The sequence below is a fragment of the Macaca mulatta genome, chromosome 3, assembly GCF_049350105.2.
Source record: "Macaca mulatta isolate MMU2019108-1 chromosome 3, T2T-MMU8v2.0, whole genome shotgun sequence".
NCBI classification, from domain to species: Eukaryota; Metazoa; Chordata; class Mammalia; order Primates; family Cercopithecidae; genus Macaca; species Macaca mulatta.
This window is the reverse complement of record NC_133408.1, coordinates 36,715,204-36,736,447: the sequence shown is the minus strand read 5'-3', so window position 1 is coordinate 36,736,447 and position 21,244 is coordinate 36,715,204. Positions and strand designations below refer to the sequence as shown.

At 55.0% G+C, this 21,244-nt stretch overlaps 1 protein-coding gene and 1 long non-coding RNA gene across 5 annotated transcripts in view; both read right to left on the bottom strand.

The window, feature by feature from the left end:
- Window positions 1–8,767: 8,767 nt before the first annotated feature.
- Window positions 8,768–11,570, bottom strand: LOC144339690 (uncharacterized). Its single transcript, XR_013415010.1, has 2 exons — window positions 10,592–11,570; window positions 8,768–10,486 (listed from the first exon to the last, which is right to left on the bottom strand). It is a non-coding gene; the product is annotated as an uncharacterized LOC144339690 (long non-coding RNA).
- Window positions 11,571–12,789: 1,219 nt separating this feature from the next.
- AMZ1 (archaelysin family metallopeptidase 1) overlaps window positions 12,790–21,244 on the bottom strand; it is a 35,564-nt gene continuing 27,109 nt past the window's right edge. For 2 of the 4 annotated variants that reach the window (XR_013415007.1, XR_013415008.1), the window contains exons 4-8: window positions 19,822–19,950; window positions 19,322–19,488; window positions 18,692–18,868; window positions 16,406–16,524; window positions 12,790–16,128 (exon numbers count right to left, since the gene is read on the bottom strand). Coding sequence is in view for 2 of the 4 variants with exons in the window: in XM_015133199.3 (XP_014988685.2) it covers window positions 15,568–16,128; window positions 18,692–18,868; window positions 19,322–19,488; window positions 19,822–19,950 (1,034 nt within the window). In the remaining 2 variants the exon portion in view is untranslated. The remainder of the gene's footprint in view (window positions 16,129–16,405; window positions 16,525–18,691; window positions 18,869–19,321; window positions 19,489–19,821; window positions 19,951–21,244) is intronic. The other 2 variants (XM_015133199.3, XM_077996059.1) reach the window with 1 other exon arrangement.

The window sequence follows — 21,244 nt, the reverse complement described above, 5'->3', positions numbered from 1 at the left end:
CAACGCTAAATCGATTTTTTAGTCCCCAAAATTCAGAGCAGATCACTCTAATCATAATTTTTTTTTTTTTTTTTTTTTGAGACAGAGTCTTCCTCTGTCACCAGGCTGGAGTGCAGTGGCACGATCTCAGCTCACTGTACTCACTGTAACCTCCACCTCCCGGGTTCAAGCGATTCTCCTGCCTCAGCCTCTCGAGTAGCTGGGTCTATAGGCACCCGCCACCACACCCAGCTAATTTTTTGTAATTTTAGTAGAGACAGGGTTTCACCATGTTGGCCAGGATGGTCTCAATCTCTTGACCTCGTGATCGGCCCACCTCAGCCTCCCAAAGTGCTGGGATTACAGGCGTGAGCCACCGGACCCAGCTCTAATCCTAATTTTATTTGAAGGTGGTTTATTATTTATTCATCATAGTTTCTATTTCCATACACCAAACAAAGCCTGGCATGTAGAAAACCATTGTAAATAACATTTTGGGCTGGGTGCAGTGGCTCACACCTATAATCCCAGCACTTTGGGAGGCCAAGGTGGAAGAATTGCTTGAGTGCAGGAGTCTGAGACCAACCCAGGCCACAAGAGACCCATCTTTACAGATAAACAAAATAAGCTGGGCATGGTGGTGCGTGCCTGTAGTGCCAGCTACTTGGGAGGCTGAGGCAGGGGGATCGTGTGAGCCCAGGAGCTTGAGGCTACAGTGAGCTGTGATCGCACTCTGCACTCCAGCCTGGGCAACAGCAAAGATCCCATCTTAAAAATAGATGAAGATAGCTGGGCACGGTGGCTCACCCCTGTAATCTAGCACTTTGGGAGGCTGAGGCGGGTAGATCACAAGGTCAAGAAATCGAGACCATCCTGGCCAACATGGTGAAACCCCGACACTACTAAAAATACAAAAATTAGCTGGATGTGGTGGCACCTACCTGTAGTCCCAGCTACTCGGAAGCTGAGGCAGGAGAATCACTTGAACCAGGGAGGCGGAGGTTGCAGTGAGCCAAGATCGCGCCACTGCACTCCAGTCTGGTGACAGAATGAGACTGTCTCTCCAAAAAAATAATAAAGATGTGTTCCAGAGGCTTTTATTCAAAACACTATTTTTAAAGCATGGCATGGCAGCATATACACCTAAACACGCACGTGTAAGCGTGAGAGGCACTGCTCTCCAAGATCAGAAGCTGGGAGGGGAAGGACCTTGATGTGCTCTGGAGACCAGAGGCACCCAAGGGGATGGCAGGTGGAGGTTCTGTCCTCGCAACCCCTGGGGTCATGGTTCCAGCCAGAAAGTGAAGAGCTGTCGGGTCCTCGGCGTGGTGTGACCAGAGCTCTCATGCTCAGGCCTCCACCGTAACTTGCTCTTTGCATCACGGGGCATCTCTCCTCTTGCCCAAACAAGCAGCTTTCTGGAAAGAGGAGTGGGGATGCCACTCAGCACCATTAGCCCGTGTGTGGCCGATGGGGTCTTGAACTGACCACAAGTGGGAAAGGCAGAGAGTGTGCCAGAAAAACGCCTGCCCTGAGCACACAGTGTGCTGTGACTATAGGCTGAGCTCTGGGAGCCTGGTTGTCCTCACGTCTCCACCCTGGATGGTGTAGTGGCTCTCTGCCCTGGGGACACAGTCAAATCACCCGAGGAGCTCTCACCCAGGCAGTGTGCTGAGCTGCCAGTCCCGAGACACCAACTCATAGATACAGGTTTCCCTGTGTCCCAGGTGGTTCTGATGGCAGCCAGGGTTGTCAGTCACTAAAGAGGCCAGCTGGGAGGTTCCTTCCAGGTTTGGGGACATCCATGTTTAGTGTGGTGAGGATTGTATTTCACCGTATAACGCACCACCAGGTCTTCTCACTGTGACCAGCAACCTGCCTCGAGAAGTGCGGGGATGGTGGGTTCTCTTTTGTGATTTACCGGCAGAGAGGAAATCCTTGCTAATAAATCTTTGATCACATGCGTGCAGCCTTTCCAAATCTCTTGGTGCCATTTCTGTGTAAAGTGTGTCACAGGTGCTTAGCAGCCTCCTTCCGAAATGATTCCTTGAAATTCAGGAGGCTTTGCTTTGAAGAGGACAGGCCACTTGAAGGCTTGCTTAATTTGCACAACAGCCCCGGGGAGAGATGGTCCTGAAATACGGGATCCTAGTGTTCTCTTGAAGCCTTGGCATTCAGGAGAGCTGGCCCAGGCCTGAGAGTCGGCGGGGGGACTGCAGCGGGCAGGCTGGATGCCTATATACAGAGGCACCAGAGGAGGCTCTGGCACCGCGTGCCCTGGAAGGGGATGGTTCACTGACATCAGCCTTTCAATCTCGTGATCAAAGTTTTGCGAGGCGTTGTGTTGGACCTGGAAGAGAAAAGCGTTAGGTTTCCCAAGAAAGGAACTGAAGCCGCCTTTTGACCAGGCCTCGACGGCAGCTGGCAGGCTACCAGGGAGAGGCCGAGTCTGCGGTTTAGTGGGTAACTGAGCTGGGAGTGGAGCCCACAGGGTGTGGATGTGCTGCTCCTGCCTCCTGGTCCCATGTTCTTGGCCTGTCTCGCACACTCCCTGGAGGAAAGTCTTCAGGTCACCGAGACCTGTCCTTACGGCTGCTCACTCGCTGCTCCATCTCTCCCTCCAGAACCCTCTGGAACTCAGAGGCGGGTCATTTTCAGGGTTCAGGGTGCCATGTTGAAATAGATGCATTGGATTTCTGGGCTGCAGTATTGCCATCTCCTCGGTTAGAAGCCCGCTTCAGACACAGGTCACTGCTCCCCGGAAGCATCCCTCACCCCTCCCCTCGCGCGGCTGTGTCCATCTGGTGCTGCGGGCCCAGGGCAGCCCCTTCAGGGAGCTGCCGGCGTGGCGTGGTTCTGCTGACCACAGGCCATGGCCATGGCTCCAGCCCGTGAGCCTGGAGGACCTGAGGGCCCAGAACAGCCATGCTCAGGCCTTGCCTAGCCCACATCCCACTGAACTAGTCTTGGGAGATGAGCTTTTCTCAGTGTTTGAATTTCGCATTCACAGGGTGTGCTCGCAGAACCCAGCAGGAGGAAGCAGGAGGTCCCTAGAAGTGAGGGAGTTCCAGATACCCTGGCATGGTGGATGCTGCTAGAAGTCAGTGTCCGTGTGCGGTGTGGGGTAGGAAGTGGGTGGAACTCAGACCACAGTGCTCCTGCCCAGAAAAGCAGACCACCCACTGGGGCACTGGCTTCTCTGTCCTGGTGGATCCGGGTGTGGCGGGGACGAGCATTCCTCCCATATTTAACCCTGACGTTTGGAAATCCTTCCCGGACGATGTCATTGTGAGACTCTCACAAGCCCGAGCCCGGCAGCCTCGGCACCTGGCTGACGGTGATTTGCTGGGAGTCGGAAATGCGGCTAAGTGGCTGACTTCACAGTAGTAGAAACATAGCTCCACCCAAAAATTAGGTGCTTTTTTTTGAGCAGGTTCCAGTAGGTCATTTTCTCCCTTTGGTTTTCTTTCGGATGTGTGTGTAACATGAACCAAAGCGGGACACAGGTGCGGTTACCGTGGGGTCCCACGTCAGCCTGAATTTCCTGCCGGGCCAACACACAGCCTGGCCCTCGTGTGAATGGGGTGGGAGGGTGCGGAGAGGCATGGAGGGCCATGGTTGGTAGAAGGGCTTCCCTTCCCTCACCTGGTCCTGTTGGTGAAAGTGAAGGGCTCTTGTTCCAGGCCTGTCACCTTGGCACCCTTTAACAATGAATTCACTTCATTCTGTGATTTTAAAAGCTGACATATTTCATCCAAATGAACGTAACCCCATCTATTTGTCATCGAGGTAGAGCTTTCCTGGGGGGCCACATCTCAACAGGTCGCAGGTCTGGCCTTGTCCGGCGTTGGTGAGCCCCAGCTGGCTTGGACCGTGCAGCTCATCTGTTAAAATCTGACCAGAAGTGGCCAGGTATGGTGGCTCACGCCTGTAATCCCAGCACTTTGGGAGGCTAAGGCGGGTAGATCACGAGGTCAGGAGTTCAAGACCAGCCTGGCCAAGATGGTGAAACCGCCGTCCCTACTAAAAATACAAAAAATTAGCCGGGTGTCGTGGCGGGTGCCTGTAATCCCAGCTACTCAGGAGGCTGAGGCAGAGAATTGCCTGAACCCAGAAGTTGGAGTTTGCGGTGAGCTGAGATGGCGCCACTGCACTCCAGCCTGGGCAACTGAGCGAGACTCAAAAAACATCTGGCCAGAAGTCCAGATGAGGGAAAGTTTCCACACAGACAGATGTAGGGGCAGTGAAGTGCGTGTCCCTCTGTGAGAAGGATGTAAACAAGTCCTCCAGACCCAGCTCCGGGGCTCTCTGGTACTAGCTCCTGGCGCAGAGGGAGGCTCTGAGAACAGGGTTGCTGGGGACAGCCGCGGTATCTGACCTGCAGGCCTCCATCACTCCATCGTGGCTGTCTGCAACTTCAGCCTCTGCCCTGAAGCTGTGGGGAAAGCTGATCTGAATCGTCCGCGAGAGCTTGAGGAGTGCCGAGGGGGCATGCAGGACTGTGGCCATCAGCGCCCCAAGCAGTGTGAACCCCTCGAGACTGCTGCACCCCTCCTCCTCCTCCATCTGACAGCTGGCTCCCGAGGGACCTCCCGCAGCCTCAGGGTGATGCCAGAGATCTTCGCCACCAATGTCTTTCCCATCTGCCCTCCCCAAAAAAGGTCAGTACAAACTAGGCCGAGGACACTTGGTCAGGTAGGAGACTTTGAAACTCGGGTGTCAAGAACTGTTCAGACCTGCATCTGGAAATCACACGAATTAAGTTGGTTCTTCGTGGCTCTTCCGCACACCCAGGCTGTCTGGATGCACCCGGGTGCATGTTGCCACATTCCCCTGCAAGCAGGTGCCAGCAGCTCTTGTGACTTAGCTGTGGGTGACAGGTGCTGAGCACGTGTCTGCAGCAGGGCCCCCAAGCAGCCCGCAGGCACTGTGGGTACGCTCTGTGGTGCTTTCCTGTTAGGAGTCAACCTGTTCATTTTTTTTTTCCTCTTTTATAAAATGTACTCAAGTCACGTATAATTTCTATGCCACTCACAGGTTGTACAACTGCCATGCAAATGCATTTCAGATTTACTTTTTTTTTTTACACAGTGAACCTCTATTCTATTCTATTTCTATTTCTATTTCTATTTCTATTCCTATTCCTATTCCTATTCCTATTTCTATTCTATTCTATTCTATTCTATTCTATTCTTCTATTTTAGATATAGGGTCTCGCTCTGCCCAGGCTGGAGTGCAGTGGTGTGATCATAGCTCATTGCAGCCTCAAAACTCCTAGGCTCAAGCAATCCTCCCACCTCAGCCTCCCAAGTAGCTGGGACCACAGGCATGTGCCACCACCCACCCACACCTGGCTAATTTTTAAATTTTTTATAGAGATGGAGTCTCACTGTGTTGCCCAGGCTGGTGTTGAACTCTTGGCCTCAAGTGATCCTCCCATCTCAGCCTTCCTGAAGTGCTTGGATTACAGGTATAAGTCACTGTACCTAGTCTGGATTCTTTTACAAGCCTATTTATGCAAAATTTAAAATCTCTATTGATCCTGTCAGTCTCCAGAATCTCAAAAAATTACCTTTTGACCTATCAGGCAAATTGGTTTAAAACATTCAAAATGTCTTGGCCGAGCGTGGTGGGTCACACCTGTAATCCCGGCACTTTGGGAGGCTGAGGTAGGCAGATCACACGGTCAGGAGATCGAGACCATCCTGGCTAACATGGTGAAACCCTGTCTCTACTAAAAATACAAAAACTTAGGCGGGCGTGATGGCAGGGCCTGTAGTCCCAGCTGCTTGGGAGGCTGAGGCAGAAAAATGGCGTGAACCCGGGAGGCGGAGCTTGCAGTGAGCTGAGATCGCGCCACTGCACTCCAGCCTGGGTGACGGTGCGAGACTCTGTCTCCACCAAAAAAAAAAAAAAAAAATTCAAAGTGTCCTTTTTCTTAACTCCATTTGAAGCAGCTCACATCGATGGGCACAAGCATCGCCAGGAAATTCGGTGTCATAAGCTCGGCGCCTACTCGTGGCCACTGTGTCCTAAACTCCGTTTCCTGTGCTCAGGCCCTGGCCCACGCAGGAGGAGGACACACTGCCCAAGGGACCAGTTGGACGGCCTTCTGGCTTGAGTGCCTGAGCCCTTCAGGGCCTTAAACACAGAAAGGAACCGAGTGCTGTATGCAGCCCCCGGTGACAGTTGCTGCAGCGCCAGCACCACATGTGCTGGGCTGTTGTGCCGTGACCGGACTCAGTATAGGAATACAGTGTGCTAGGTTAAGATGTGATAAAGTTTTGAGAGGCCGAGACGGGCGGATCACGAGGTCAGGAGATCGAGACCATCCTGGCTAATGGTGAAACCCTGTCTCTACTAAAAAATACAAAAAACTAGCCGGGCGAGGTGGCGCAGCCTGTAGTCCCAGCTACTCGGCAGGCTGAGGCAGGAGAATGGCGTAAACCCAGAAGGCGGAGCTTGCAGTGAGCTGAGATCCGGCCACTGTACTCCAACCTGGGTGACAGAGCGAGACTCCGTCTCAAAAAAAAAATAAAGTGTAAAAATGCATGTTATAGCCATGGTGGTTAGTATTCATGTTTTGTATATATGATTTTTATAAATCTATTAAAATTTGCCTTAAATTATACCTGTTTTCCTGGCGTGTTGTGTCCCTGCCTCCCCCACCAGTGCAGAGAAGTGGGGGCCCCTGAGCCTGGCGCCCACCCCGCCGCTTTTTTTTTTTTTTTTTTTTTTTTTTTTTTGAGACGGAGTCTCTATCTCCCAAGCTGGAGTGCGGTGGCGCGATCTCAGCTCACTGCAACCTCTGCCTTCCAGGTTCAAGAGAATCTCCTGCCTCAGCCTCCTGAGCAGCTGGGACTACCGGCGTCCACCACCATGCCCGGCTACTTTTTTGTATTTTTAGTAGAGACTGGGTTTCACCGTGTTAGCCAGGATGGTCTCAATCTTCTGACCTTGTGATCCGCCCATCTCGGCCTCCCAAAGTGCTGGGATTACAGGCGTGAGCCACCGCGCCCGGCCCACCCACTGCTTTCAAACAGAAGAATGTGGCAGCAGACTCTGCAAGCAGATTCTGTCGTATCCACAGGCTTCCAGGGTGCGTTCCACCGCGGGGCAGGCGCCTTTCTGGAAGCAGAGGCCTCCTGGCGTCTTCCACTTGTCTGCGGTGCGCGGAAGGAGAGTGAGGTGAGCGCTCAGCACAGAGCCCAGCTCGGGCCTTAGACCTGTCCTTCCTCTCCTGAGCTCTACCCTCCCCTGGCCTTTCCATCCCTCCCAGGCACGGGCATCCCCGGTTGCTCTTCCTCCCAACATTGGCAGGAACCTCCCGTACCACCCAGTGTTTCTTCAATAGAGTCGGTCGTTTTGCAGCTGCTGGTCGCCACCACCAGACAGAACTGTGGGTGTAAGGGACGCGCGCAGGCAGCCAGCAATGGCAGCCCGCAGGGTCACACAGGAAACGTGCTGTAAGTGACATTCATATAAACAAATAACGGGCCGGGTGTGGTGACTCACACCTGTAATCCAGGCACTTCGTGAGACAGAGGCAGGAGGACTGCCTGAGCCCAGGAGTTCGAAACCAGCCTGGGCAACATGGCGAAACCCTGTCTCTACCAAAAAAAAGTTTTTAATTAGCTGAGTGTAGAGACACACACCTGTAGTCCCAGCTACTCAGGAGGCTGAGGCAGGAGAGTCGCTTGAGCCCAGGCATTTGAGATAAGCCTGAGCAACATTGCAAGACCCCTGTATCTAAAATAAATACTTAATTTTTTTTTTTTTCAAGGCCAGGCGTGGTGGGTCACACCTATAATCCCAGCACTTTGGGAGGCTGAGGCGGGTGTTTCACTTGAGGTCAGGAGTTCAAGACCAGCCTGGCCAGTAGTGTAAAACCACGTCTCTACTAAAAATACAAAAATTACACAGGCATGGTGGCAGGCACCTGTAATCCCAGCTACTTAGGAGGCTGAGGCAGTAGAATCGTTTGAACCCAGAAGGCAGAGGTTGCAGTGAACCAAGATCGCACTGCTGGGCTCCAGCCTGGGTGACAGAGACTCTGTCTCAATAAATAAAAATTCAAAAAAAGAAATGATCCCCTCCAGCCCCCAGAACACACACTAGCCTTTCCTTTTTGTCACAGCGCATGAAAAGCATCCACTCTGACGTGGGGAGACATGGAAACCGGGAGTGAACGTTTGTGAAGTGACTCTGTTTGACAGGTGTTAAAAGTCTCCAGCAGTGACTAAGTGTTTGTGGATGGGCGTCCACGTGGGTAAATGAAGCCGTCCAAGTCAGCAGAGGAGCCGAGTCTCAGAGGGGAGCCACACCCTGCACGGAAAGCTCTGCAGCAGTGCGTGGCAGTCCTGTCCGTAGGTTCCCGTGGGCTCCTTGCATTCTCAAATGCAAGGAATTGTTTATCTAATTCAATAGACACATTCCCTGTTTTCATTTAGACTTCTAGAATTTCATCCTCTTCCTTTAAGCCCTTTTTAAAATTTGGAGTTGAAGCGGGGCGTGGTGGCTGACACCTGTAATCCCAGCACTTTGGGAGGCCGAGGTGGGTGGATCAGGAGTTCAAGACCAGCCTGGCCAAGATGGTAAAACCCTGTCTCTACTAAAAATACAAAAATTAGCCGGGCGTCGTGTGGCTGGCTCCTGTAATCCCAGCTACTCGGGAGGCTGAGGCAGGAGAATCGCTTGAAACCGGAACGTGGAGGTTGCAGCGAGCCAAGATGGCACCATTGCAGTCCAGCTGAGCAACAAGAGCAAAACTCCATCTCAAAAAAAAAAATTAGGGAGTTGATAGCATTTATTAATTTTGAGAATGAAAATGTAAAATGTAAGCATTATAGAAAACCTGAGTAACACTATTTATTTTGTACATCAAAGTCGTCCATCAATCATTGCAGTATAAAATGCTCCAGGTGTGTTTCCACGTGGACTGGACTCTTAAAAATAACCGTGTCATATGATCGAGCGGTGATTAAAGCTCACGTAATTAGGGCTAAGTCGTTCCCATCGGGAGAGGCTATTGTGGGACTTGTACCTCGGGCCAAGGGATGCCCTGGGCTCTGTTGGGGCAGAGGAGGGAGCTCTGCTGGGCGCGCTCTCCTTTGCCCTCTTTAGGCATTGCTCCTGCTCGGGGGTCCGTGACAGACATCAGGTTGTACCATCAAGAGCCCCACGCGTAACTGCCTCCATGTGATGCAGGCGGGAAGGCGGCTAGAGGATGGCAGGAATGAAGAGGAGACACCCGCCTTCCGGCAGGGGCTCCCTGCAAGCCCCAGGAGGCCGCCTGGAGTTGGGTTGGCAGCCGACACAGCTGCTGCCCCCACCCTGCCCATTCGGTAAAGGTCTCGAGCCCTCACAAGGGGGCGCCCAAGAGGATGGCCACCACCCACCCAGAGGGGCACAGGTCAAATGTGGTGGAAGTTTGATCTCACTTCAGATAAAAAAAAAAAAAATCGCCTGTTCTTGCAGCTTCCCTCCCTCTTTCCTTCCTGCTCTCCTGTACATCTGCCTGTGTTAAGCGACCCTGAGAAAAGCGTGTTCTCCGCCTCTTCCAAACCTGGTCCATTTCCTGTGGTTTCTGTGACTCGCCTGTTCCCAGGGGCCTCCCCAAGGTGAGCAGAGCACAGGGAGAAGAAGTCGCTGAGCACCGGACGCAGCTCGGCCCTGGCCTGCCCGCTTCTCTCTGACCACAAGACCAAGCCCGGCTGCACAAGCCCCATCCTGTTAGAAGGGGCAGTGGCACTCCTACGTGAGAAAGCGTTGGAAGAAACAGTGAAAAATTCACTGCCTTCGGCTGCTGAAAGTCTGACCGCAGGGGGCGGGACGTCGGCTTCAGACTGGTTCCCACGCTGCCCCCAGGAGCCATCAGCCGCGCTCATCACCTTTGTCCACGTGCCAGGCGAGTGGGCACCCGCAGGTGCCACCAGCGTGCAAGAGTCAGGGCTGAAAAACGCGTCCCCATTCATTCCCGCCGGTCACAGACCACCAAAGGAGGCCCGTGAAATAGACTCACAAAGCTTGGTGAGGGCCCTTGAACCGAAGATGGTCTTAGACTAGCCGGGGACACACACGTGTTGGCCTTTGCTGAGAAATGACGTTTCAGTCATACTGGATCCAGAAAACCAGGCACACTGTGGCGGGCAGAGCACCCTGCCTGAGAGAGAAGATGCACACTGGGCCCATAGTCAGCAGAGCCAGAGCTCTCGGCAGCAGAGGAGCACCACGTTGGAGCCAGGTTACTCTGGGACTGGCTCAGTTTCCATGTAACGGAAGTGCGTTCAAAGCCTGGGGAGCCTCCGTGGTGGAATCTGGCGGGTGTCGTCTCTGGTTAATCTCACCAGAGCTCGGGCGCCTCCGAGAGAGGGCAGGAGGTTAGTCGGGCCTGGCTGCGGTGGACGCTCCGTGAGGGCCGTTTCTGCGCAGCCGGGGAAGGTGGGGGCCGCCATGTTTGCTCGGCTCCAGTGAAAATTTGGATTGCCTCATCATCGTCGCGGGAACACTGCAGCGGGGAGACAGACAACGCGCGGTGACCTCAGGATGCTTCTTGGAAATTGCTTTTTAAAATAAACCCCCGCCATCAGCCTGTTTTCATTTGCCTCCCTACCCAAGAAGCCGAGTTCAAAAATAAACCTCCGTTCTTCCGGGTTCTCATTCATCAAGGTGCCACTGTACGATGTCAGAAAAGGGAAGGCTCGGGCGGCCTTCTCCACCGGTGATTTGCATCTGTTTTGAACAGCGTTCGCAGGCCGCGGCTCTTCACAGTCAAGCAGGAAGCGTTTCCTAGATTACCCTGCGGTGTTTATCTTCGACGGCCTGGTGTTCCAAGAGCCATCGATTTGCTGTTTCCTTGGGTTTCCTTGAAACTGGGCACCTCTGTGTGCCGTTGTCCCCACAGGGATCACGGCTAGATTTCAGCTCTGGTGCAGCCTGCGTGCGGGGTGAGCTCCAGAGAACCGCTCCCTGGGGCCTCTCCCAGGACGGCAGCCAGGTCCCCGCGAGTCTGTCGCCCTTTCTGGAGCTGCAAAGCCGGCCTAGAGGACGGGCCCTCATTTGCTCCCAGCACACACAGGCAGGCCCAGGTCAGGTCTGAGAGCCCCATCGCGAAGCCCTGATTCTGTCTGTCTTCACAGGGATAAAAATATTCCTGTCCGGGCCTCACCCTCCTTTAATAAACAAATCAGTGAAGCCCCAGCAACCCCGGGGGTGTTTTCATTGGCACCTCACCTAAGAGTGCCGGCCACCCACCCAGGCCGCTCCCCAGAGTGGGAAGGAGCTGCCAGGGCCAGAAAGCCTCCTGGTAATCAGAACCGAGGGGCATGGGTGCTGGTGTGGGGGCTGCTCAGGAATCAGGGTGCAGGCCTCCCAAGTCCGTGCACCTTCTTAACTCTTCCTGCTCAGACCTCCAAGGTTGCTTTCCTAAGAAAGCCGCACAACAGCAGGAGAACTGAGGGTTCAAGCAAGAATAGACCGCGTCTGAACATCAACTCTTCTGCTTCTGAGGCTCCAGCCCTTCCCAGTCCCATCTTGGTGGCCACAGCCATGCAGTGGGGATGCAGCCATCTGCCTTACAGGTCATTTCGAGACTCGAGGATGATGATGAGAAAAATTCCATTATGTAGGAGAGACCCCTTCAGAGGTGGAGTTGAGCCACCAGGGAAGGTTTGCCTGTCCAGGTGGACTTGGGCAGGGCAGCCGGTCCCTCCCTTCCAAGACCTAGCTGACCCTGCCCATTGGGTCTGCAGAACAGCTCCCTTGGCACCATATGGAGACCCTCTATGTGTGGGTGTGTCCCTGGAATGTTCTAGCCTCCCCTTTGAACTTGGTAGGATCTAAATTTGGACACCCAGCTTTATCACTCGTGCTTGACTAAGCCATTTTATGTTTAAGGCTTTTGGAGATTTCATCAGGGAAAGGTCTGAAGCAGATGTCCCATGGGACAATATGAACAGGTCGGCATCCCTCCCCCCTCACCCATGCTCTGGAAATGGGGGTGGGGGCAGAGCTCCACTCACTGTCCTGTGCCCTCAAGGTTCACACCATGGACTGGAGTCGGGATGCTGCTTCTCCCCTCTCTTCCGTCTGACAATGAGTTTGGGCTTTGGGGAGGAAGAGACAGAACATGAGATTTCGGAAAGGACTGCTGGGCTGCCTGAAGAGAGATTTGCCTCCAAGAGGGGACACTGCTCCTCACCCCTTCATCAAAGCATGGCTGTGACGTGAGAGTGTGTATTCTAGCTACTTCAGAAGGCAAGTGTCAGCTTCCCCAGCCTCATCGCACACACACAGCAATACAGATAACGTCTGTTGTGACCTGAAAATATTTTTAGCTCCATGAGGCCCCGCTGACTTGACCTGCCAAGATGGGTGAGGCTCTCAGAAGAGAGGTCATCGTCAAGCTGGAAGACCCATCCTTGTGAATTCAGGGGCTTCTGACAGATAAGGAGACGAGAAAGCAATTAAGTGGACTCTGTACATTTTTTTAAAACTGAAAGAACCATGGCCCTGTGTTTCTTGGAAACCATCATCTCTAAATTTAATCTCAGTTCAACTTTTGCAGTGCTTAAGGAGTTTAGAAAGATTCGTGAGCTGTGACCTTCCTCGAGAAGGCAGCCCTCATTATCTCTCTGCTGCCTTAGCATCCTTCCTGCTGACTGTCCCAAGTTACCCTTCACTGCAGCACAGACAGAACCTGGGGCTAGCACAGGGGAGAGGAGGGAAACCAATTTCTCTTCCTCAAAGTTGCATTTCAAAACCGTCCTCCCAACAGCTGTCTTAAAAAATGTCACTCACATCTGCAAAGGCTGTGGATAAAAGGGGTTTTTTTAGTGGTTTGCTCCTGCCTTCAAAATGCTTTTTTGGGACATGCATCACAGTTGAGGGTCAAAGGACATGGGTACAGAGAGACAGTGCGGAGGCTTTGGCCATAACCCCAACGCACTCCCACCCTCAGCCTGAGCCAGGCTGTTCTATTTTTATCACCTCTGTTTAATCTCATCACTCCAGCCGTTAACCTTTTGCAGAAGATGAAATCGGAAAACAGGTCAGGTCGTCTAGCAGGTGCACCAGCCAAATCCCCACAGCGAACGCCGAGTGGGGCTGACTGTTCATGAATGGCCACAGCGATATTCTGTTGCCTCACATTCCCTGCCACAGCCTCTCCCCGTGAACGTGGGGTGGGTTCCTTGTCACTGCCTCAGTAGAGTGCAGGAAAGGTGACACTCTGTGACGTGAGGCCGAGTTATGAAACACCACAGAGCTTCCATCCGTCCCTCAGAATGTCCACCTTAGGAGGGCAACCGCCATATTGTGAGGAAGCCCAGGTCACTTTCTGAAAGGCCTGGCTCTTCGTCTCCCCTCTTCGTTCTGTCACAGTTACCTCCCAGGTCACTGTCATGCCCCTTAGAAGCTATGCAAAAGAGAGGGGTATGGATGAAGGTCCTAATGCTACTTCTGAGCTGCATCTTTGCTTCTCTGAAGTCAACACCTACTTGTCCCTTTGCATTTTCTGAGACTGGGACCAGGAGCCTGCTGTCTGGCTCTGGCTGTCTGCCCTGCTTGTCCGGCTTCCTCACAATATGGCAGCTGCCTTCCTAAGAAGATGCCTCTCCTCCATGGAGAGCCTCACGTGGGCAGGAACCAAGGCCTGACATTCCCAGCCAGCTTCCTCTTGGCAGCCACGTGAACAAACCCTCCAGTTGAACCACAGAGGCAAACCGTCTCCACCAAGCTCTGCCCAAGTTACAGATTCATGAGCTAGACTGTTGTGATTTAAGCCACTAAGTCTTGGGTGGTTTGTTTGCAGCAACAGCCACCAGGCTCCAGCTTTCACCTTCTGTTACTGCAGTGCGCTCGGCCGGCACCTTCCATTGGCCACTTTCTGAAAGGCCTGGCTCTTCATCTTCCCTCCCAGGTCAGTGTCATGCCTCTTTGAAGCTATGCAAAAGAGAACAGGACGGATGAAGATCCTAATGCCACTTTTGAGCTGCATCTTTGCTTCTCTGAAGTCAACACGTACTAGTCGTTTTGCATTTTCTGGGACCTGCAGTCGGCCTCCACCAATGTCAGATTCACAAGGAAGCCTCAGTCCCCTCCCCTGCATAGCCCTTCCAGTTTTAGTTTTATATTTTGGATTGTTTTTCTTAGAAGCCCTCCATAACCGTATGAGCCACCCACCCACAAAAGGTCCAAGCTGCCCTGTTCTTGCCTCTTTCCAGATGAGAGAGCGTGAGCGGTGACCCCGCCCTCGTCGCTCCGAAGGGATTCCGCTGTCAGAACCGGAAGTCTCTGTCCCTGGGACTCTCCACTGCAGGCTGAGGGGGACGTTTGACAATAAAAGGGTCAATTCATCAGGAAGACACAACAATCAAATGTGCATGGACATAAAGGAGCTTCAAAATGCAGGAAGCAAAATTCGGCAAAATTGAAGGGAGACAGATAAAATGCCCAGCCATGGCAATAACACCCCTCTCTCAGCAACTGATCGAACTAGACCAAAAAAAAAAAAAGATCATCTGATCACCACCTCCACCTACTTGGTGGTACTGACAGTGCAGCCGCCTTTGCCAAGAAACTGTCCCAAAAACATCACCGCAGTTTATTTTCCCCACAGTGAGCAGCAGCTGCCTCAGGAATAAGGGGGCCTCTGCCCTCAGTGCATGTCAGACACCCTCAACTCCTGCAGCCTCTGTCAGAAGAGATGGCAAACCCCAGAACTTGCATGGAGAGCCCCGGTGAAGCCCGTCAGGATCAGAATGCTACTAGCGCCACAGAACTGGGCACTTTGTGTATGCATGGGGTTGACGCTTGAAATAGAGGCAAAACCCCGTCGCTTCCCCTTTGTGGAGGAGACTTAGCCTTGGAAGCTAGGTTGCAGCGTGGAACCCGTGTGCCCCCAGGGTCACTCCTCATCTGAGCTGGCCTCTCCAGCTCTGGCTATAAATAACTAAAGGGCAGGCCTGCAGCCTGGAAGGAGACAGGACGCACGCTGCTTCCTTCTGCCTCTGTGGGCGAGGGGGCTCTGTCCCAACCCCAGCACAGTCCGGGTTGTACTCCATGAGAAGTGTCCAGGAGCAGAGAGACCTCTCCATGTGTGCAGGCCCCTGGGAGCAGCTGGCTGGGACACAGGAGTTGAAGGAGGCGCCTGAAGACAAGTGGTCCGTGGCTTTTCCAAATAACCTTTCCTTTTTATTCCTGAGACAGTCTTGCTGTGGTGCCCAGACTGCAGTACAGTGGCATGATCACATCTTGCTGCAGCCTCGACCTCCTAGGCTCAAGCAATCCTCCCACCTCAGCCTCCTGAATATCTGGGACCACAGGCATGAACCACTGCATCCAGCTCATTTTTAAATTTTTCTTTTGTAGAGGCAGAGCCTCACCATGTTACCCAATCTGGTCTCAAACTCCTGGCCTCAGGCGATCCCCCCGCCTTGGCCTCCCAAAGGGATGGGATGACAGGCCTGAGCTACCACCCAGCCAGGCCCTTCCTCTTAATCCCTGGCAGGTCAGTAGTGGCCTCAGCTACTGGACAGCGCTGGCCAGCCAGCATCCTAGGGAAGGAGACGCAGGGCAGCCCCTGCTGTGCTAACTCTCTTCCCCATCCCAGGGGCAGGGGGCCGACTCTGCTCTGGAGAGTTTTCGGGCACTCAGCTTCCTCCTCAGGGAGAAGAACTTGTCCCCCAGGACCTTGCGCAGCCCCACACTGTCATTGCTGCTGGGTAGGTCCTGCCTGATGGCCGGGAGCTGGCCCGTGAACATCTCCCAGCGGTCGAGGGCATCCACGGCTCTGTCCACCTGTGCCAGCTCCTCCTCCGCCACTTCCCGCTGCAGGGCCTGGATGCACATGGCCAGCCACCGTTCATGCTCCTTGATAGCCTCCTCAGGGCCCCCAACTGCCGGCGGAGCCTCTGAGGCCACCAGGGAGCTCAGCCCTTCCTCTGGCTCCACCTCTGGCCCCGAGGAGAAGGCGTGACTGCAGGCTTCAGGGGTGAGGGGCTCGGACACGCTGGTGCCGGGCTCCGAGTCACTCTCGCAGCACATGCCCGAGTCAGCGCTGGCGGGCGGGGTGTCCTCCCACACCGACGGCTCCCCCGCCTCCTGGCTGGGCCATGTCCCCGCCACCGCCTGAGTCCAGGTGTAGAGTCTCTAAGAGGGAGAAACACAGGCTGAGTTTGCTCCCTGCCAGCCCTCGTCTAGCCAGGGAACTGCCAGGAGACCCAGCTCCTTACCTAAGGGGACCCCACCGTCCTCAGTTACCCAGGGGCAGGAGTCAGGCTGGTGGCGTGAGGGCTCTTCTGACCAGCAGCCTTTGAGGACTCACGTCCAGGCTGTGCCGGAGTCGGAGGTACCCACCCCCAAGAGCCCACCATTCAGGAACTTCATAAGCTACTTGTTATCCACAGTTAAAGAATAGAGCACTTACAGTTTGTTTTTTTTGAGATAGTGTCTCACTCTGTCACCCAGGCTGGAGTGTAGTGCTGTGACCTCGGCTTACTGCAACCTCCACCTCCCAGGTTCAAGCAATTCTCCTGCCTCAGCCTCCTGAGTAATGGAGATTACAGGTTCCCACCACCACACCCGGCTATTTTTTATAGTTGGCCAGGCTAGTCTCAAACTCCTGACCTCAGGTGACCCACCCACCTCAGCCTCCCAAAGTGCTGGGATTACAGGCGTGAGCCACAACGCGCGCCCAGAAAGTATACATAATTAAATAAAATTTTAAATTTTAAAGCAAAGGTCCGGGCATGGTGACTCACGTTTGTAATCCCAGCACAGGGAGGCAGAGGCAGGAGGATCACTTGAACCCAGGAGTTCAAGACCAGCCTGGGCAACATAGTGAGATGACAAGGGGAAAAAATAGAAAAAAAAGCAAAAGGAATACTTGAAACTCACTTCCTAAATGTTTTCTACATCTCACTCTTACCTCTGCTCTCAAGGTTATTCTCCTCTCCTGCATCTGTACAGGGGACATGCAGTTTAACAAGCCCCCACTGCACACCTCTTCCCAACTCAGCACTCACTGATATCCCATTGGGACCTGACATCAGCCATAGTGGGACTGTTTACACCACAGGAAGTGGCAGAGACCACAAGTCCGGTTTTCTTTGAGAACATTCCACTGATTGCTTTCAATGGACAGCAGTGACCTTTTCTGGCCAGGCCCTTGGTTGGCTCTCCAGCACCAGCCAGAGCCCTGGGACAGCAGGTGACCTCACATCCGCACCGCTCCCCTCCCTACAACAGCAAGGAGGGCCAGGCTACCCTGGAGTGCCTTTGCCTTGGCGCTTTTCCCTCCACAGCCACGGGCGATGGTGCTCGTGGAAGGGAGAGCTCTGGGCAGAAGGAGGAGCTACACCCTCCAGCTCCAATCCAGGCTATGCCAGGTCAGCACGTGTAGGGAGGGGCACACACGTTATAAAAGTTCATGTCAGATGGTTGCACAAGACCCCAAGTGAAGGCATCAAATGAGAGCTCTCAACCCTTTCTGCAGACCAAGCTGCCCTTCTGCCTGTTACACAGCCTCTCCAGGGTACTAAGAGCTGCCCCTCGATAGGGCACAGCTGGCAGCAGCAACCTTTACAAGGCGTCATCAGGTGCCAACCGGCCATCATGCCACCTGCACCCTCAGGAGATGCTCCTACCCTCAGCCGTGGCTGCGCCTGGGCTCCCCCCAAGTCATAGGCTCCTCTCAGCCTTCCACTTGGGAAGGCTGCTTCCTCTGTGCCCCCTTCACCTTCCCTTTACTGCCAGAGTCTTCGAAGAAGATCCCTACAGAGAGATTCCAGCACTGTGAGCTGGAAATGCCCCAGCCTCTAGTTCAGCAGTGTCACCCAGGAGCCCTGCGCGTACCGCTCCTCACTCTGCCCCAGAAGGAAGGCGGGCGCGGCCGGGCCCTGCAGGGGGTTCTGACAAGCTGAGTCTGGGAACTACACTCCCACCTGCTTCCACGTCCTGGACCCAGCACCGGACACTCCCACCTGCCTCCACGGCCTGGATCCAGTACCGGACACTCCCACCTGCCTCCACGGCCTGGAACCAGCACCAAAAGGAGGAGGATGCAGGGGCTTCCCAGCGCAGTTTCATTGACTGCTCTTGTGCTTGTGCACAGTGCGCACCTGATAACTGGTTTTCATCCAAAGGTGGGTTTAAAGAAAAATTACCACCACCTGCCTTTGCACTCAGAACTCAGAGTACAACTTCCGAGCCTGCAAACAAATCTTCCCTCATGAATACAGACAAGCCATTTGCTCAGCAGCCCCACCCCGGGTGACAGCAGAGGGAGTTAGGAATGGAGGCCGCCTCCAACACAGCCTTGTTCTGTCAGCTCCCACCTCCTCCCGAGGAGCCTGTGCCTCCTCTGAGCAGCAGTGACCCAAGTGTTGGTGACGGGAAAGAAAAGTTACCCTGGGAAGACCATGCCACCCACCGGCTGCACCAGGAAGGCCCCATGCCGCTGCAACCTCCTGGCCGCAGCCGCCACATGCGGGCACTGGCAGGACTCGACCTACCACCGCCGGTGAGATCCGGATGGAGCTCAACCCCAATGCAGGTCCCGGGGCTCTGGACTGCCTGGAACCCGGCAGTTTGACAAAGCGTGTGCGCAGTCCTCGTGCCCTGCGTGGTCTCCAGGTGGCGCTCGCGGGGCCTCCAGAGCACAGGTCCCAGCAGCTGGGCAGCGCAACTCGGGCAGCGCAACTCGGCAACTCACCTGGTACCTCTCGATGAGCCTGAAGCCCAGGATGTGCTGCAGCTTTCGCAGACAGATGGGACAGAGGTCCAGGGGCCGCCGCAGGGCCTCATCCAGGCTGAGCGCACCCTGCATGAGGCAGCGGAGCCAGCGGCAGTTCCCCAGACCCAGAAGGTGGCAGAGCTCGTGGCACGTGACCTGGGGGGAAGGCCACCAAGCACCTTGCCTCACCGCCTTGCCCCCGTATCCGGCAGATCCCCAGGCAGCCCCAGCAGGGCCAAAATGAGGACCTGGGTGAGGCTGGATGGCCTGGAAGTGGTCCGGGCGCCCTCCCCCTGCCCCAGGCGGCACAGGCGTCAGTCCGCATCTCTGGCAGGGCTGCATTCAGGGCCCCAGGGGAAAGGTGAGTCAGGATGCACCGCCCTGGGGAGGCCACACAGGATCGGGGCTTGGGGCTCTAATCCCTACCCTGCTTCTTCATAGCTGTGTGGCCTTGGTTTCCTCATTCCGTGAAGTTAGGGGTCCACCCGCTTCACAGTGAGGATGGGGCGGTGTAACGGACTGAGGCAGCGCAGGCTCAGCCAGCACGCTCCCGTCCCCTCTTCCAGCACCCTCCCGTCCCCTCTTCCCAGTCCCAGAGCCCCCACCCACCTTGCAGCACTGAACCATCCCCAGGGCACTGAAGCACAGGGCCCAGCCTCTGTCCTGCAGGGGGGCCTCAGGGCCATCTGCTGCCTCCACCAAGGCTGGATCAGGGGCGCTGGGCCCCGACTTCGGGAATTCCCGCGAGAACCGGGCGAAGCTGCAGACGCCCACTTCTGGAGAGAGATGGTGAGAAGGGCACGCTCAGGGGTCAGCCTTGGCTCTAGGGGGCCCACCATCAAACCCACCTCATGCTCTCGTGTAAGCCGGCCATGGCCTAACAATACTTAGGTCCTGGGAGGCCCTGTCCTGCCCACATGAAGATGGGCCCTGGGGCAGAGGCCACGGCTGAGGAACAGCCCCTACGCCACCCCTCAGGAGGAGCTGGAAGGGACCGCCTATTCCCATGTGTGGGTGTTCACTTCCACCACGAGGGTGCCCTGCAGCCCCGGGGGCCACGGCCCCATGCTAGGCTGCCCCCAGGCAGAGCTGCCAGGGCCCCGGCTCACCGTGCCCTGGAAGGAACTTGCTGAAGGTGAAGCTCCAGGCCTCGTGGGGGTACAGGTCGGACAGCGTGAGGCCCAGCACACACAGCGCGTCCCCTGGCTTGTTGTTCTTCAAGAAGGACAGGATGCCGTCTGCGGGGAGAGGGCCAGGGGATGGGGTCAGGAGGCAGCCAGGGACCCCTATCTACCGAGCTCAGGCTGGCACACCCTGTCATCCTCTTCCTCTGCCTGGGCCCCTTCCCAAGTCAGGTGTGGGCCACCTGCGTTTGGTCTGACCTGAAGGCACACAGTACTGCATGATGGGGAGTGAGGGCCAGGGCCATTGGAGATCAGGACAGGGTAAGTCTGAGAGGCCATGGACAGCCCAGTGGGGGCGCTGGAGAGACAGCCCGGCCGACAAGACTGGCGCTTGCAGCCCCGGGAAGGAGAAGCTGCCCCAGCAGCTGAGCGACAGCCCCAGAGATGTCCACATCCCAGCCCTGGGACCCGGGAGTCCCCACAGCAAAAGGGACTGCAGATGATTAAAGATCATGAATGGGGGGGGCGGTATTCTGCATCAGCCAGGTGAGCCTGATGCCATCACAAGAACCCTCGCTAAGGCCGGGCGTATTGGCTCACACCTGTGACCCCAGCGCTTCCGGAGGCCAAGGTGGGTGGATCACCTGAGGTCAGGAGTTTGAGACCAGCCTGGCCAAGGTGACAAAACCCCATCCCTACTAAAAATATAAAATGAGCTGGGCATGGTGGTGCATGCCTGTAATCGCAACAACTCAGGAGACTGAGACAGGAGAATCACTTGAACCCAGGAGGTAGAGGTGGCAATGAGCTGAGATCGCACCACTGCGCTCCAGCCTGGGCAACAGAGCGAGACTCCATCTTAAAATTGAAAAAAAAAAAACCCCCTTCGTTAGAGGCAGCAGGGGGTCTGAGTGACAGCACAGGGCCTGAGGGTGCTGCAGGGCTGGCTCGGAGGAAGGGCTGTGAGCCAAGGATGCGAGTGCCTCTAAAAGCTGGAAAGGGCTAGAAATGGATTCTCCCCGGAACCTCCGGAAGGAACCAGCCCAGCCGACCCTTGACTTTAGCCCAGAGAGGCTCCTGACCTGCAGAGCTGTAAGACCACAGTGGGTCATCCAAGCTAGCAAGTTGTATAACTTGTTAGCATGGTTCCCAGGAGCGTGAGTGTGGACAGATACAGGAGAGGCCCAGCGGCTGAACCTGGGCGCGATGACGTCAAAGCCGGGAAACCAGGAGCCCAAGGAGGGAAGGAAGGAGGCAGAGCAGCCACTGCGGGCCCAGGAAACTTGGAGAGGGTCTCAGAGTTACTGCAGAGAGGAGGGTTTGGGGCATAGAGGCATGCGGGGGAGAAAAGTGTTTTCCAAGGAGTTCTACCATTAAAAGGAACAGATTGCCAAGGAGGTGTGTGTGT